Source organism: Mytilus californianus, unplaced genomic scaffold, assembly GCF_021869535.1.
Source record: "Mytilus californianus isolate M0D057914Y unplaced genomic scaffold, xbMytCali1.0.p SCAF_26, whole genome shotgun sequence".
In the NCBI taxonomy this organism is placed as follows: Eukaryota; Metazoa; Mollusca; class Bivalvia; order Mytilida; family Mytilidae; genus Mytilus; species Mytilus californianus.
In genome coordinates, this window is record NW_026262675.1 from 3,535,022 (window position 1) to 3,552,382 (window position 17,361).

Genomic DNA, 17,361 nt, shown 5'->3' on the forward strand with positions numbered 1-17,361 from the left:
AATATTATTTATAAAATTATATAATTTCAAAATTGCGATTAACTAACATGATAAACATTTTAGGTTGCAAGTAAAAAAGTTTTGAAAACATGTGAGACATTCGGGGAGGTGTTTGAAGACCACACTTTTGCGTAACTAGGAATAGCTTTGTACAATTCTAGAGGTTTTGAACCTGATAAGCAGACGTTCAAGTGTACGTGAAATAATAATTTCATGCTGCGATATCAATTTAATTTACACATAACTGTAGATTTGATAATCCAAATATTTCAATAAAAATTTTAATTTCAAACGTGACTCAGATACAAAAAAGTTACGAGTAAATAAAAATATTTATTTACTTGTAACTTTTTTGTATCTGAGTCACGTTTCCGAAAAGGGGTCACCTGAAGGCTGAATATCACCTTGGTCATTTTCGTTCAAATAATTAAAGTAGTTGAAAATTTTCATTAGAAATCATCAAGCTGTAGTCAGTATCAAGACATTTTTGAAAGTTCAACTAGCGTACAGGTGTGATTCAAACTAATTTTGTTTACCTGTCAAATAAAAATGTATACAAATTGTTGTTTTAATAGTATTAAATGCCTCTATCAAATCAAAAACTAGTGAACTAGAAAGTTTATTTTCACATTAAAATCAGTGAAACGTATACTTGTATCAACATATTTACAGTAACTTTTTTCAATAATATTTTTTAAATTGACTTCATAAGACGGAATTTAATTGATAATGGAAATACATACTTTTATCACATTTATACTTCTTGGTAAGTACAATTGTATTTTGTATTTGTACTGTAGGGGGAAATAATATCAGTTAGTAAAATGAAATGCATCCAGCTAAAATGTTTATCTACTTTCTTTCCCTAAAAGTTGTATCTGTCCTTCTGTCATACATACTGTTTGCTTTTATTATTTTTGTCCAAGTGATGAAATTTTATAAATTTTGTTCTTTTTGTTCTGTGTTTTCAATTTTATTCCCTGGAGATAAAAAAAGAAGTCAGTTGCCGCTAAGTTTATTTTTTCCTATACCGTATTCGATTTACATTTATCTTTAAGCCAATGATTATAAAAAATAGAAAATAGACGTAAATGATCTGTTTGAATATGAAATATTATTTCTTTTCTAGTCCGTAACCTTTCCAATAAGTCAATCAAAACACATTGCTTCTTATAATCATGAGAAATTCATTTTATTCAATGATCAGACATGTCAAGATTCTATTGATTACGTATTAGGCTCGGGATATCTATATTTGCCACGGATGCGGATATGTGGACAAATGTCGCACTTAGACAATATTATGTGTTTTAACATTATGCACAACCTCACAATTTCGTCGGCAAAATTACAGGACATGTCTTTTTATATTGCAACCATCTCAAATTTGAACGTGCTGAGATAGCAGTTCCTTTGGTTAACATATTCAAATCTAAGGCAAATAGGAAACCGATGATACTACAGTCTTTTAATTCAAAAAAATAAAGTGCTTGATATTTGATATTTTGATACTCATTTTGTATTAATGATACATAAGCATTTTATCAGTTATGGTACTATGACCAGGTTATTTGTCGGATATAGGTCATATAATACTTTCGGGGGAAACTAGCTGTCTCTTCTATAAAATCTTAGTCGCTGGAAAGTTAAGATTTATTCACATTCATATACATGTATTTCAAATTCAAAAACCAAACTGAATAATAACATAATAAACTGTTAACACAGATATATGTCTCGCCTATTTGTTATTTTGATAATTCAAATGTTGAAATTAAAATAGAAATACTTTAACATGTAAGTTATGCAAATATTTAAAGTCAATGAGCCATGACTGAAGGTTCAGGGCTAAACAATCTCCATGGAAATCAGATGTTCCAATGCTAATACAACTGCATACCAAATACCATTGACTTTTCATAAGTCGTTCCCTTGAAACAAACCTAAACACAAACATTAACTTGAAAACTATGCCAAAGTTTCAAAGTCAATGAACCATAATGAGGAGATAGGGTTATATAATATCCATAGAAATGAAACTTGCAAATGCCAATACATTTGCATACCAAATATCAATGATTTAACATTAGTGGTTCATGTTAAACTGACCTAATCACAAACTAATACATGTAAACTAAGCAAAAGTTTCCAAGTCAAAAGACCGTGACTGAGGGGTAAGAACCAAATATACTCCATTGAAATGAGATGTGCTAATGCTTATACAACTGCATACCAATTATCATTGACCTACCGCTAACAATCCCCCTTAAACTGACCTAATCACAAACTAATACATGAAAACTAAGTAAAAATTTCAAAGTCAATAGACCATGACTGAGGGAGCGTGGCCAAATAATCTCCATGGAAATGAGATATGTCAATGCTTATACAACTGCATTCCAAATATCATTGACCTACCACTAGTGGTTCCCCAGAAACTGACCTAATCACAGACTAATACATGTAAACTAAGCAAAGTTTCAAAGTCGATTGGCCATGACTAAGGGGACGGGGCCAAATAATCTCCATAGTAATGAGATGTGCCAATGCTTATACAACTACATACCAAATATCATTGACCTACCATAGTGGTTCACCATAAACTAGACCTAATCACAAACTAATACATTGTTGACGCCGCCGGAAACAGCATACCTATGTCTCGCTTTTTGACTCCGTCAAGGCGAGACAAAAATGAATACAAAATACAAATTCAAAGTTTGATTGACATGCGGAAGTGAACCAATTAAAATACATTGTTATCAAATAATATACATTCGCGTTTTGCCGAAAGCAAGGATAACGGATCAAAACATGTTTCGTTTCTGGGCGCAGGACGTTTTTTCGCCATTTACACGAAAGGACATTTGCGCTCCAAACACTATGGACATTTGCGCTTTAAATTTTGACACACCCGAACAATATTGATAGGACATTTGCGCTTTTTACCTTTCATTGTTTACCTGTTATCGTAACAAAATTTACCAAAGTCATGGAAAGATGTTCACATATTCTTTGAAAGCTCTTCGAACAAACGAAAAAAAATGAATAAATTATTCAGGTAAATCAGATATAGAACCCCAAAAAAAATATAGTATATGTTTCTTGGTAAACAATGGAGAAAATGAAACTTTTATGGATGGAACATTTAAATTTTGCCATAAATTCTTCATGTAGCTTTATAATTCATGGATTTAAAATTGAAAACTATATCCCCCTAGTATCAATTCTGTTGCATGATAGTCCAAGGAAATGTACCACCACAGTTTATCTAAGTCTGTTTCAGTTTGTGAGGTCGATTTTTAAACAACCTGCTGTACATAATGAATGTTAGAAAGAGTCGTGGTTGTCATAAGGAATTTACTTCCATCCACCCTCTTGAAGTGTTGTCGTTTTCATCTGACATAAGCATGATGGGGAAAGGTTGATTCTTTTAGCTGTATATACATATATAATTGTTTTGTGTTTTTGATATAATGATTTTTTAAACTTTATTAAAATTATGACTCCATATGTTTATGTTGACAAAGCGCAAAACAAAACATTCTTTTTTAAAAAGCGCAAATGTCCTAGAAATGAAAGCGCAAATGTCCTAGAAATGAAAGCGCAAATGTTCATTAAAAAAAGCGCAAATGTCCTATCAAAAAAGCGCAAACGTCTCCCGCCTTTGTTTCTAACGTTTGTCAAGTCGCTTTCTGCAATTATATCACTATGTGTCAAACTATCTTTATTCTTTGTTGCGCAATGTTTGAACATGATGAAAACCCATACTGTAAAGTCGGCTATAAGGGATACCGATATGAAAAACATGTAATAATTCAATTGAGAAAAACAAACGGCATAATTTATTAAAAAAAAACAACTTACGAAAAATTTGTAAAAAAAACATTTTACGAAAAAACACATATGACAGACATGAACCAACAATAACCACTGACTTAAATGTGGCGTGGTTAAACATGTGTGTGAGCGCTCAACCCTCCCCTAACCTTGGTTGTCGTTGGTTAATGTCTGTCATATTTGTTTTTCGTAAATTGTTTTGTTATAAATTATGCCGTTATCTTTTTCGTTTGAAATGTTTCTCATTTCAGTTAGGACCTTTTATGGCCGACTATACGGTATGGGTTTTTCTCATTGTTGAAGGCCGTACGGTTGTCTATAATTGCTTACATCCACTTCATTTGAACTTTGGTAGATAATTATCTCATTAGCATGCATACAACATCTCTTTATTTTTATATTTATTGCTCCATGATTGTTATAAGACTAATAAACTTTCATAATAACTTCACTTTCACTTACATGTATTTATTACGATGAATATTTATTTCTCACCCTATAATTTATATAGTGCAATGTTGTCAATCGAACTAAAATATTGAACCATGATATCTTAACTCGGGATATTTCTTACGTCTTTCGACAACATGTGCTGTATGCGTGATATCCTCAGTTAATTCAATCTATGATGACTTCTAGAAACCCGTTATGCATATTGTTTCTGATTATACTTTTTTTCTTGAGTGATAGTATCTAACCAACAAATGTAACTACTTTAGCTAGCTTCCTGTAGAAACGAGCACATTTTGATTCAACTTTCCAAATTATGTGCCTTGCTCCTTTAAGATAATCCTCCCTCATTTAATCTCGATCAGCGGAATAGCAAAATTATAAAAATTACATAAAAGACAAACAATTAAATTCGGCACATAACTGTAAATAGCTCTACAATAACGATAGAAAAGATAAAAAAAATCCAAGCAAAACAATAACAAACCATACAGTATCAGAGATTGATCAAAGCTACATAAAGTAAGTTATTGTAACCTATTGATAATAAATTATGGTGCCCCAACTCAAATGTTGGTGATATCTGTGGTTCACTTAAAAATAAAATCCAATGTCTTCCATAGTTTTGCTACCTTCGACAATAAATCACCCGATGGAAAAGAAGCTGCGAGGTAAATATAACAAAAACGACAATATGACAGTATATCCAAGAAGCAGGATTCCAACCTTTCTGACGAAAGATTGAAAATCAACTAGTCTCTGATTCCACTCTTGAATTAGCCAAAAGATCACAAAATATTTGAAAAGCACGTGTGAAACATGTCGTATAGAGAAGCCACATTTGAATATCTTAACCCGGAAAACTCGATGTCTGTGTGCTTCAATCTTTTGTTCAAAAAATCTCTAAGTTATTCATACCGAAGTGTTATAGTCTCATAGAGAAAATGTCTTAATTTATAGAATTTCATATTGATTGATTGATGGTTGCTTAACGTCCAGCGCGGCAAATATTTCATGCATGTTCAGGACGAGAAAAATTCATCAAAAAATATAATAGGTAGGTCCTGTAATAGAGGCCGTCCGGGATAAAGATCGGGGAAATTTGGACTGCCACTAGATAATGAGGGTGATATAGCCTAGTAAGATGGCGTTCCGACTTCATGAAATAAAGAAGGAAAATATTGCTCATTAAACTTTTATTTTAGCTGTCCAGCAAGACCAGACAACAAACTACAAAATAAATGCTATTTAACATGATAGCAATAACAATAATTTTAGCATAAGCAATTAAAGGATTACGAAGATTAATTGATGTCATATATAAATAATAATTATTAGTGTCTACTGCAGGTTATGACAAATACATGTAAATTATTTAAGGAATGACTGAAATATTTTTTCTGTCTATGAAGAAATAACATAAAAAAATATGGTGCACACTGAATAACCCGCGTATTAAAGTCATTTCTTATAATTTAATTCTAAAAAGGAGTAAATCATGATAAAAACGTTGATGACGTCGCGGTCACATGACAAAATTATGTCTATGAGCTGATAGACAAAACACTTTCAGCCAATCAGAAGACGTGTTACATCCAAAATTAAATTATTGTTCAATACTTCACAGAGGATAAATAAATAGAGAAATCAAGTCCTTCGTCCAAGCTCATGACAATTAATCCTTGTAGAACACTCATGGCTAAATTTATGACAAAGTCCAGAATAATAGAATATGAAACGAAAAGTATGTATAAATGAAAATAGAATTAAATATTTGAAATAACAAAGTTTTGATACAAAACGAATTGCCTTTCAACAAGCCACCTACGGACCCCTCAAAGTGTTGTTGCAAGGGTTCTTCACGTGCAAATACCGTGACATTGTTTCTACACGAGACATCAGATTTAACGTCCGCAATCTGACCGGACGTGGCTGCGTACTTGTACATCCCGCAAAGCAAAACGGGCGACCTACTTTGGCAATATTTTTACTGCTGATCGAAAGAAGACCAAGAATGACCATATTTCTTTTCCCCAGTCACCCTTGGAGGTTCTTTCATATTGAATCACGCGTTGAAAATCTACCATCAAGAATAAATAAAGGCAACAGTAGTATAGCGTTGTTAAATAATCATAATTCGATCAAGCAAAAACAAATCCGGGTTACAAACTAAAACAGAGGGAAACACATCAACTATATGAGGAAAACAACGGAACAACAGAAACACTGAACTACAACAAGGCAAACGCCAACATATATAGAAACGGGCTGTAGATAACAACTGCCATATTCCTGACTTGGTACAGGATATTTTAAGAAAAAATGGTGGGTTGAACCTGGTTTTATGGCTAGCCAAACCTCCCGCTTATATGGCAATGTTAAAAATACCGCTAAAATGACAACACTTCGTGACAGGAATACAGAACAAACAAACGCAAGAACACTCAGCACAGAGAAATACATAAATAAATAATATAATAGTACATTACAACATGTTAACCGTAGAATAACGAACACATCCCATGAATTTACGATAGCACACCAGGACACCACAAACGAAATATAAACTGCACGAAACTGAATGGATCAACGTCACAAAAAGTGACGTATTTTTTGTGACATTTATATTATCACAGGTAAACTAAAAATAAAGTAGATTTGTTTTATTAATAGACACGTACAAGAATGTTAAATTTGGATTGAGTTTGTAATGGTGTTATTTTATGTATTTTCTAACCATGACAATAATATCAAAATGAAATTGTGTTTGTAATTGTGATATTATTTGTATTTTCTAACCATATCGGTTTTTCTTCTAATTCCAAACCGTGTATAAACAAAACAATCCTGTGCATATAGTTGCTTCAAACTTAAAAAAAAAATCATATAAATGAAGCAGCTAATTTTTTATCTGAACTTTTACATACATATAGAAAATAAAAAATGAAATAACTGTAATATAAGGCAAGAACATTTAAGACCAAACAGTAAACGCACATGACAAACAACATAAAATAAAAACTCTGTAGACAAACCACGAGTAACTCGACTATACTGACAAATAAGACATATGTGAAATGTACTGAAAATACAGAATTAAAACCTCAAACGAAATAAACGGACAACAGCTCGGCACAAAATGACCCACCGGACCCACACGTATAAGAAAGTAACAATAAAATGTCCGAAAGCGGGATATATAAATACCGAACGTGACCACGTCGTCTCCATCAGCGAACATAAGACGTAATAAAATAGCTTAACTGGACAAAAGAAACATCATAACTAATTACATGAATATTGGATATATAAATACCGAGACACGTCGTATAGCAATGCGAATTCACACTCGGCAAAACAGTCATAATCGGGAATAGGTCACGTTCGGTACTAAGCAGATCAGACGACGTAGATGGTAAACCATAATCTAAGACGTGGTAAAAAATACTTTCCATTATCTGAAACAAATGAAACCCATGATACATATAATGAATTAATTACAGGTGTTGTACAGACTGCAATTGCTACGCCACCAAGTTATAGTATAGAACTGGAAGAGAGTCTGAGGACCGAGTTGTTTAAGAGCTATACAGCGCAACAAAGACCAAGCCAAAAAGTTCGAGTTGCCATTAGATTCAATCTTTTAACAGTTAACGACTTGGTATGTCATTTTTAACTGTACATGAAACTAGACCCCGAGGACTGTGCATTTGAATATCGAAAAAATGACATATGCAATCTTTATACGTTCTGTGATAAAGCAAATGAAAATTCAGGGTAATAGAAGCAAAATGTACAGATTACATGTTGCATAGTCTTTAGTTTTCTATGTTGTGTCATCTGTACTATTATTTGTCTATTTGTCCTTTTATTTTTGGCCATGGCGTTGTCAGTTTGTTTTCGATCTATGAGTTTGACTGTCCCTCTGGTATCTTTCGTCCCTCTTTTACACATAGATATCGCCAAAAAGTTCAGCAATTTTTACTTTACATTTTTATGTCTCGAAATCCTGTACTACGAATTATCTTCAAAAGTGCGATTGTGTTGCTTCTGTAATGTCAGTCAGGGTGTGATTGAAAGGAGAACATTGAATTCATTTTACATATATACTTAAATTAAATATTTAAATATCAAAAACGAATTCAGTGACCCTCTATAAATTCCAATCAATGAAACGGAAATTTGTTTGGAAATAAATCATTTTCGATGATTTGTAGGACACGTTTTTGAGTAAAGGTAAACTAAAGTTAAGTAATTCCTAATTTTGTTTGCGATATTTACATGCAACCGATACATCTGTACTTCCTTCAGAATATTTAATTTGCTTTATCTCCCGAAAGGAAAAAAGCTACTTATATATTTTTTCGATATTCATATGCAGTTCTATCTGCTCTATTTGCTTGCAAAATTTTGTAAAAACAAGTGAGATCGTCCATTTACGTACCTGTTATCTCCAGTAAATAAAATAAATGTTTAGTTGGGTATATCAGTTGCGGATCCAGGGAAATGTCATCCAAAACACTGAATGAGATCAACACAAGGATTGTGTTAACACATATACAATTATTTTCAAATCTTCAAAAAATTCTTGATTGTAAATGTTTGCCTCCCTAGAGGAAGTGTTGTACAGAGATCGAAACAAACATTACTGCATAAAGAATAAAAAAATGACGAAACACACTAAGGTGCTTATATTTATTAAATACAATGATAAAATGGAAGATTCAGCCAGGGAACTGTACATTTTAGAAGATAAGAGGCAGAATAAATGATATTTCTTGTAGGGAATTTGAACAGGTTTTAGTGCATCCTAACTTTTTTCTTTCCTTAGAATGAACATTGTAGATCATTTATTTTATTGGAGAATTTGTTAACCACAGGCAAATGTGAGCTTTAAAAGCATTTTCAATCCACCATTTTCGTCAGAAATGTCTGTACCAAGTCAGGAATATGACAGTTGTTTTCCATCAGTTCCGTTGGTTGATATAGTCTAGCGTTTGATTTTATAGATTTCCCTCTTTTGAAGTTACCTTGGAGTTCGGTGTTTTGTTATTCCTTTTTTATCCTTGATTTCAGAATATAAAAGACCAGACTTTGACATTATCTGGATACTTGACCATAGTAAGTCTAAACTTTTATACTATTATTAGTGCTAGTCCTGCTAGTCCAAAGGCTCCCAACATACAATATTTTATCATTTGAATTATTATAATAAATACTGAGGATGCTGGCAATGCTACAAATTTATAGAATGTAGAGATATGCATTATTGGACAGGAGGCGGAACAGCCATTGAATATTGAGTATGAATAAAAGTATATGATGGTTAAAGTCAATGAAACAGTAACCCAACGATACGTACGACCAAAAAACGTCTAGAGGTCATTATGCTGTATTCAACAATAGAGAATAGATACGAAATTCATTGTAATTGCACGTCTGGGAGAGAGCGAGAACAAAATATAATGTTCGTTCAGTATATATGTTAGTTCGTTTAAGAATTTTACCTAATATCTTTACAAAACAATAGAGAAATATTCATTAAAACATTAATATCCAATGGTTTTCCAGCATAAACAGCATAAACAAATAACAATTTCCGCATTTATTTTATTATGGGAACATTTAAATGGACTCGCTTAACAAGAAAATATGAAATATGTCTCATAGTTCCAATCAGACACTGTTGCAACACATTACAATATGTTTCTTAACTTAGGATTGGTCAGATACCAGATTAACATGGGAGAACATAACCAATACGTCACAAGATTATACAAGCATCAATTTTCTATTTGCCACGGAAGAGTATGTTTGGAGACCAGCAATTATTATAGAGAATGCGTAAGTTATTTAATTTACTACCGCATATGTAGTTATCCAGGAATTTGATTTTCTTAAATTTTGTAAATTCATTTCTTATTGTCATTCCATCTTCTTCAGAGGTAGTTTCTAATGGTCAATTATAAAACAAATCATGTACAGGTTTATTTTAAGTGTCAATATTTTTTTTAACGGCATGACTTTTTATGATTTAACGTAGGGTTGATGGGATATCTGTTATCAGCGATGAATCAGTGCCAATGAGGATAGCACAAAATGGTAGAGTTATATGGAACCCAGCTGGAATATACAAAATTAATTGTGAGTCTGATACCAAATATTATCCTATGGACACACAAGGATGCTATTTGAAAGTCAGTGCTTGGGCATATACGCAAGCTGAAATAGAACTGTATTTCAAGGTACAACCTGTCGATACAAGCTTTTATGCTGAAAATGGAGAATGGAATTTACTCTCTGCAGAAAGTTTTAAAGCTGAAGCGCAAACTCGAGATGGGGATTCTTTCTCTTCAGTGTTTTTCTTGATAAAACTTCAACGACGTCTTCTGTTTCATGTTGTTAACACTTTGTTTCCAGTAGCTTTGATGGCTATTCTGATAGCGTTTGTGTTCAAACTGCCAGTTGATTCCGGTGAAAAGATTGGATTTTCATTAACAGTTCTCTTATCTTATGCAGTTTATCTTACTCTTATCTCGGACAATATACCCAGTACATCTGTAACTGTCTGCTTTTTATGTAAGTAAACCAATATTTTATGTAATACTAGTAATAGCTTTCCAAAACTTTTATCAGATATTTACTGAAAGAAAATACGTTTATCTGGATAATTTACGAGGTCTACTACGTATTACGGTTACATTAGCAAAATGATCTGCTGAACATTTCACACAAACCTTATAAATTATGAACAAGGTTACAGCAATATCTATTCATAAAATATGTGTATGTGGGACTATGACCGAAGTCCAGTCTCTTATGACGTCCGTTCCTCAAATCGGACTCCAATCTGAACTCATAAAAAGGTGAGATCCCAAATCCACGGCCAATCCTGAACCCCTCTAATCAAAGTGTCCCTTTTCGCTTTCTCAAATTGGAGTTAAATTCCCAGATTCTCTAATCGACGACGCTTTTCTTGACGTATTGAAATGGCGTCTTGGATACAAATAACATTTTTCAGAAATTTTGAAATAAAATATGAGAAGATAGCTATTACAACGCGCTTTCAGAAAATAGAAAAAGAAACATTGGTGTTACCGTACTCGTTTTTATGCTACAAATCAAAAGTGGAAATTTACTGTACTGTATAAAATTAGACTATATGAGATTTATCCCAGTTAATAACAGTCGAATAATAAGATAATCCCCCCACCATTTATATGTAAAAATATTACAAATGAATTGCTTTCCTGTCTCAAAATTTGCTTATTTCATTAAAGTCTAGATCCGATAGTTTTCTGATAGTTTACATTACAAGATGGCGAAATATCCCCGATCTACCTTAAATGTCATTAAAAAAACGAACACTAAGTAACATTTGGAACTTGACCGATACCAGTTGATATCTCGCGACTTAAAAAAGTCATTAGAGACAAGCTACGTATAATTTTATTATCAAGATTTATACACCTCTGTCTTACGATTTCAACAACCAGTTAATACAATTAACGATATCAATTGTGCATTTTTGCTTAGTTTTGGGGATTGAATAAAATGAAAATAATTGAGCTTATCGGATTTTTTACTATGGTAATATCTGTTCATCTTGTTCAGCGAATTTGCTCTGCTATGTGCTAGACCGGTACGGGTTTTACCGTGCTACCTCACTAGGCGACAATCCTTAGGAAGACATACTTAGTACTTAATCCCAACCTACTCGGATACATGATTCTAACTCCAAACTCACCAGTCCACTTACTTACCCCTAAATGCTGTGTGTTGTGCGAAGAAGCAATAAATGCAAAATTTAAAGTCTTTCGTTTGACCAAGATGGGGATCGATCCCACAACCTTGACTTAGTAAATGTGTCTTTCTGGTATTACAAGATAGTTGTTACAAAGCGAGTGAATTAATGTGAATGCAGTTACAAAAAAAAACAAAACAGAAAAACGATAAAGTAAAACAAAACTGAACTGAACATTTATGAAAAGATTCTGCACAAATGTAGATCAGCAAGACAAGATCTTCAAAAATGAAAAGCATCATGGATGCATAAACCGATTTCCGATGTTTATGGTTGTGTAGTAGAAGAAACAGATCATTTTGTTCACATCAGCATTTCAAAAGCTGCTATGACCTTGACCTTTAATCAATTGATCCCCAAATAAATGTGGATTGTTGATAATCATTAATATAAATATGAAATAGACAAACAAGCACGCGCAATCATAAAATGACGATTGTTCTAAGTCTGTTTGATTTCACGTCAAAGATTTATAAATATGTATCCATCGTTTTATATGAATATGAATGGTTTTTATGCTGGCCGAATCAGTCAGCGAAATGGTTCTTCCTGGTGGTTCCATTGTTTGACTTTTCAACGTTGCCATTCTTTTTTCTTTAAAATAACAGAACATGCTTAGCACATGCAACCCATCTCAAGGTATTGGTCAATTAAATGTCGCATAAATACTTTTTTAAATGAGAAAGAATTTTCGATTTGCAAGCCAATAATGCACCAGCATTGTTTGTGCTCGTTATGTTGACAAAATTGAACCAAACTGACTGCTTATAGCGAAATATTATCTTAATATTCCGCTATATAAATGTTTGAAACAAAACGTATTTTAATTTTGTCTAAATCGAAGCTAATGCCTCGTTAAAGGTTGCAGGCATACGTACCCAAATGAGGTCAATTGGATTACTTGTCGAAATGTGCATCTGAAGCAGTAAAATGTGTACTGTTAATGTTATCGATGTTTTTTCTGCAAAAATTTAACTAAACTGGTTGCTAATAGCTAATTATCATTCCACATTTTATAATATTTGAAACACAAAATAAATCATACTTTGTATTTTTTTTTTGTCTAAATTACACCTACTATCTTGAAACTGTTATAGAAAGAAACTTAAATGATGATTGTAATAAATTAAGGATAAATTATTGAAAACAGTAATATGGTAGAGGTAAATGTAATCATCACAATTGATAAGCAATCAAATTCAAACCAACAAATCATTTATTTTGTCGTTAATATTTCGACGACAGCTGAAGAAGGGGGAAGTCATTAGAATATAGGGTGTATTTTATTGCTGATTTTTACAGAGGATGACCTTGAGGTCACTCCGATGTATTGCTATCGCCTAAATTTCCATTATGCAAATTAGTTTTGGGATTTCAACCGATCTATAAAAATTATAGATCCGCGGTCATTACAAGGGAAAAAAGTGCATTTTTATACCTGCGATTCCGTTCTCCGTTCGTACGATGTTTCATCAAAAAATGGAATCATTTCAGTTGTTGATTTAGTACTGAAAATTTGACTGAATTATCTCCTTATTAAATACGGTTTTATATGTTTAATGGGTGTTTAAGAAAGAGGTCAGGTGCTCATGTTCATTCATAAAATTATCGTTCATTCATGAATTTATCGTAAAATCAAAATCACTACACAGGTCACACAGGTTGTATACGTATTGTGTCAAAAGATTACCTGTATAGTATCTAAAAATAGACAAACTTAACTGACTCCCCTTACTGTAGTGTGTGATAACATTTTGTGAGGGAATTCGATGTTTGCTATACCACTGTTCATTTCAAAGCACTTTATGACGATACCACTTTATCAATATGAATGAAATTTTTTGCAGTGTTTTAAGAAATAATTTTACTTTAAAATCGCGTATCATTTGTGAACTATTAAATGTTTTACAAGGACGAATTTTCTGTATAAAGTCAATAATTGTGTGAACTTTTGAAGCCCAAACTTTTTATAGCCTTAAATACGCTAATGAAAGATCCGAAAACTATACCCATACAGAACGACATGTTTTTGAAATTGTAGCAAAACTTTTGGTTGACAAATTTTTATTCGTTATTGCATAAATATTAACTTGAAATATCTGTCATTTTCTCCCTACCCAGTTTACCTCTATTACTCATTATGATGTGGACTTGACATTGTTATTGAATCTTATGCAATTTGATTGGATTAAGTTACTATTAGATTACCTTCAAACTGTTCATGCTTTTTCGTACGAGTATATTGATTAAATCAGAGCGTGCATGAATGTGTACAGAAAATTAAATGACCTGCAAACTGGACACTGGACCAGTCCATATTACGTTTTATCAATGAATAGATTTTTTTTTTATTTCCCAAATTACAGGGCCCATAAAGGGCATAAAATCAGATACAATTGATTTACATAATTGGTAACAACAACAATAATAGCGGCATATAAATAGATATTTAGTATATAAGCTTTGGTCAGAATCAGATGAACGAAACTTAAGGTATGAAAGGTAACAATTGCCACTTTTTATCTTTTCACATAATTTTCCACATACACATTAGATAAATTATTTTTGATAGCCTATTGCAGAGAAAAAAGAGAAAGTTTACTGTATTAACGTTCTATTCCATTAAATACGCCATTTTTCGAAGATAAATGCAGAAAAACATTTATGAACGGCTACGCCAGGTAAAATTGTTGTTTATCCTAAAAAAAAATACAATTTTCAGTTTCATTAGAATATTATAATAAAATAAATCCCAAATTTATGTAGTCATTAGATAAAGTCCTTATATGTCCGATCTGCCTATTTTTGGACATCAAAAGACAATACGATCGTTTTAAGGTCAATTTCGTCTACCTCACGCAATCTTGTTAGGCACTATAATGAAATGGACCTGAAATTTATTTCACATGTTTCCTGAAAATTGATAAATATCAAAGCAACATAGAGCTGTTTGTTCTAGTTCGTATAATGACAATTTAATGTCATGTTTGTTTGTGATGACCCCCCTTTTCGGGATTGCATCAGAATTATAGTTATCTCGTATCGCATGAGGATGACAAATGTCAACTGAGCAATTATGTTTGGGACTTAGTTTTAAGGAATGATGTCAAAGTAACACTATGAAAATATTTTTAGTAAGCTGAAATATACATTTATTTTTTACATGTTTATGTCTTGTAAGATATTTTATTTCTGTCCCGTTTTTCAACATTTGCGTCTGGAAAGTTGAAATGTTTTAACTGAATGGTTAATTTAAATTAATTATGAAAATGGTTAAAATTAAATCAATAAAGGAAATTATTGCCCAGTTACAAACACTACCAGGGGATAATCCATAATGATTTTTTTTTTCAGTTATATGTTTCAGCACATGTATAATTAACCCCAACTTTAGCCTGGTAAACTTGTTGTCTCCTTGTAAAATATAAAACATATTTAAAATGATTTCCTGCTAAAGTCTTATATTGATATAAAGTTAAAACCGTCTTGCTTCTCACTAGTCAACACTCCTGTCCTGTCAGGTTTAATTCTTATATATATGGATGAAAAATAAAAGTCCACAAAACATTAACATGGCAGCAATTGCTTTAACAGCCATTAAGACTTTGATTTTTTTTTTACAGAAGAGTGTCCACCATGCACTTGCATTACACTATAATAATAGTAGAATAGTATGATATACATATAGATGAAAATTATATATACATGCAACCGTAATATTAATATAATATATAACAACAAACCAGTGTATTCTCTGGAACTATTAGTATAATAGTCTAAGGTATACTGATTTGTATCACTACAATATAATAGTTATTACGGTGAGGTTGAATTTCCTGTCATTTATTCATCATCCAAGCACGAACTTGTATAAGAAAAAAAAATCTCTGTAAATTAACCTCAGTTTCAGGTATAGAGATGTGATCTGTTTCTGTGACATGTGCTTTTGACCATCCACAAGAACCTGCGGTCATCCGATGTTCAGTACTTCAGTACTTTGATTTATGTAAATGTTGATATGGCATATTTTTATCTTATGAGTGATTCAGGCACCTCTGGGCCTCTAATTATTTACCCTTATTCATTTTTCAGCGCTGTACCTTGCTTTCATATTGTTACTCGCTACTATTGCTGTCATTTTAACTACATTCGTGATAAATCTGCATATGCGCACAGACGATGAAAAAATGTCAAACTGGTTGAAGAAATTCACTTCAAATTACTTGATAAAATTTGCGTGTTGGAAAAACAGCTGTTCCTTTAGGAAAAACAGAGTGGATCATAATGGGTTGGGGATAAACAAATTAATAGGCACACACCTAACAGAGAACAATAATCGTCCCGATAAAGAGACCGAAAACAAGGAAGGATGTAGAGATATAACATGGAAGGAATTATCAGAGATAATGGACAAAGTATTTTACAATATTTATATGTTCCTCATTGCGATATCTACATTCATATTATTTGTGATAATAATAGTTGGGTATAACAATCCAGACACTTCATAATATGAGTGCAAGAAGACAAAATTACATTTTCGAATAACATATATGTCTTATTTGTGGATTTGTAACAATATAAGTAAATGTTATCTATTTTTGATGAATCTTTAATGTTTCTAGAGAAATGTTACTCGTTTACGTCTTGACTGGAATTGGACAGTTGATGTAAAAAATGTCACTAATACTTCCTTATTTTTAGGTTTATTGGCTGCTATTGCAGGGTGTTTTAGTATTTTAGGACATAAATTATTCTTCATCATATTGTTTTCTTATTTCACTACATGCAAGTACAAATATATAACATTTTAACAATAGGAAGTTAATTAAATAAATCAATTTATAAATGAAATTCAGAACAGTTGTAAGAAAATCAATATATTACGGTAATTAACCTTTCTTATATATTTGAAGCAATTTTAGGTCGTAAATAAATTTTTACATCAGCTTTGATGTACACGTTATGATATTTAAGGTATTTAAATGTAGTTTAAGACTCTAAAACTAATGGAGTTGTACTTGTATGACATGTTTATCCCATCCTAGGTACGGATAAGAAGTCATTCATGACGCAAAAAATATCTTTACGCACAGTCATGACAAAGCCAAAAAGCAAAGGAACAGCGCTGATCGTTATCTTAAAATTAAAAGTGCGGTAGTGAGTATAAATCATCTACAATGTTTATTTTTAAAGTTCTTATTTCAGATCATCCTTCCAGATATTTTACTCATTTCCACTTTGACATTTCTTGAGCATTATTTAAT

The 17,361-nt window shown here is 32.1% G+C and overlaps 1 protein-coding gene across 1 annotated transcript; it reads left to right on the top strand.

Moving 5' to 3' along the window:
* The first annotated feature begins 670 nt into the window (after nt 1-670).
* On the top strand, nt 671-16,858 carry LOC127732721 (acetylcholine receptor subunit beta-like). Its single transcript, XM_052241909.1, has 6 exons — nt 671-766; nt 7,794-7,951; nt 9,367-9,411; nt 10,010-10,134; nt 10,334-10,869; nt 16,187-16,858. Exons 1-6 carry the CDS (start codon nt 730-732, stop codon nt 16,603-16,605), a joined length of 1,320 nt encoding a protein of 439 aa, XP_052097869.1. The 5' UTR covers nt 671-729; the 3' UTR covers nt 16,606-16,858.
* Nucleotides 16,859-17,361: the final 503 nt, after the last annotated feature.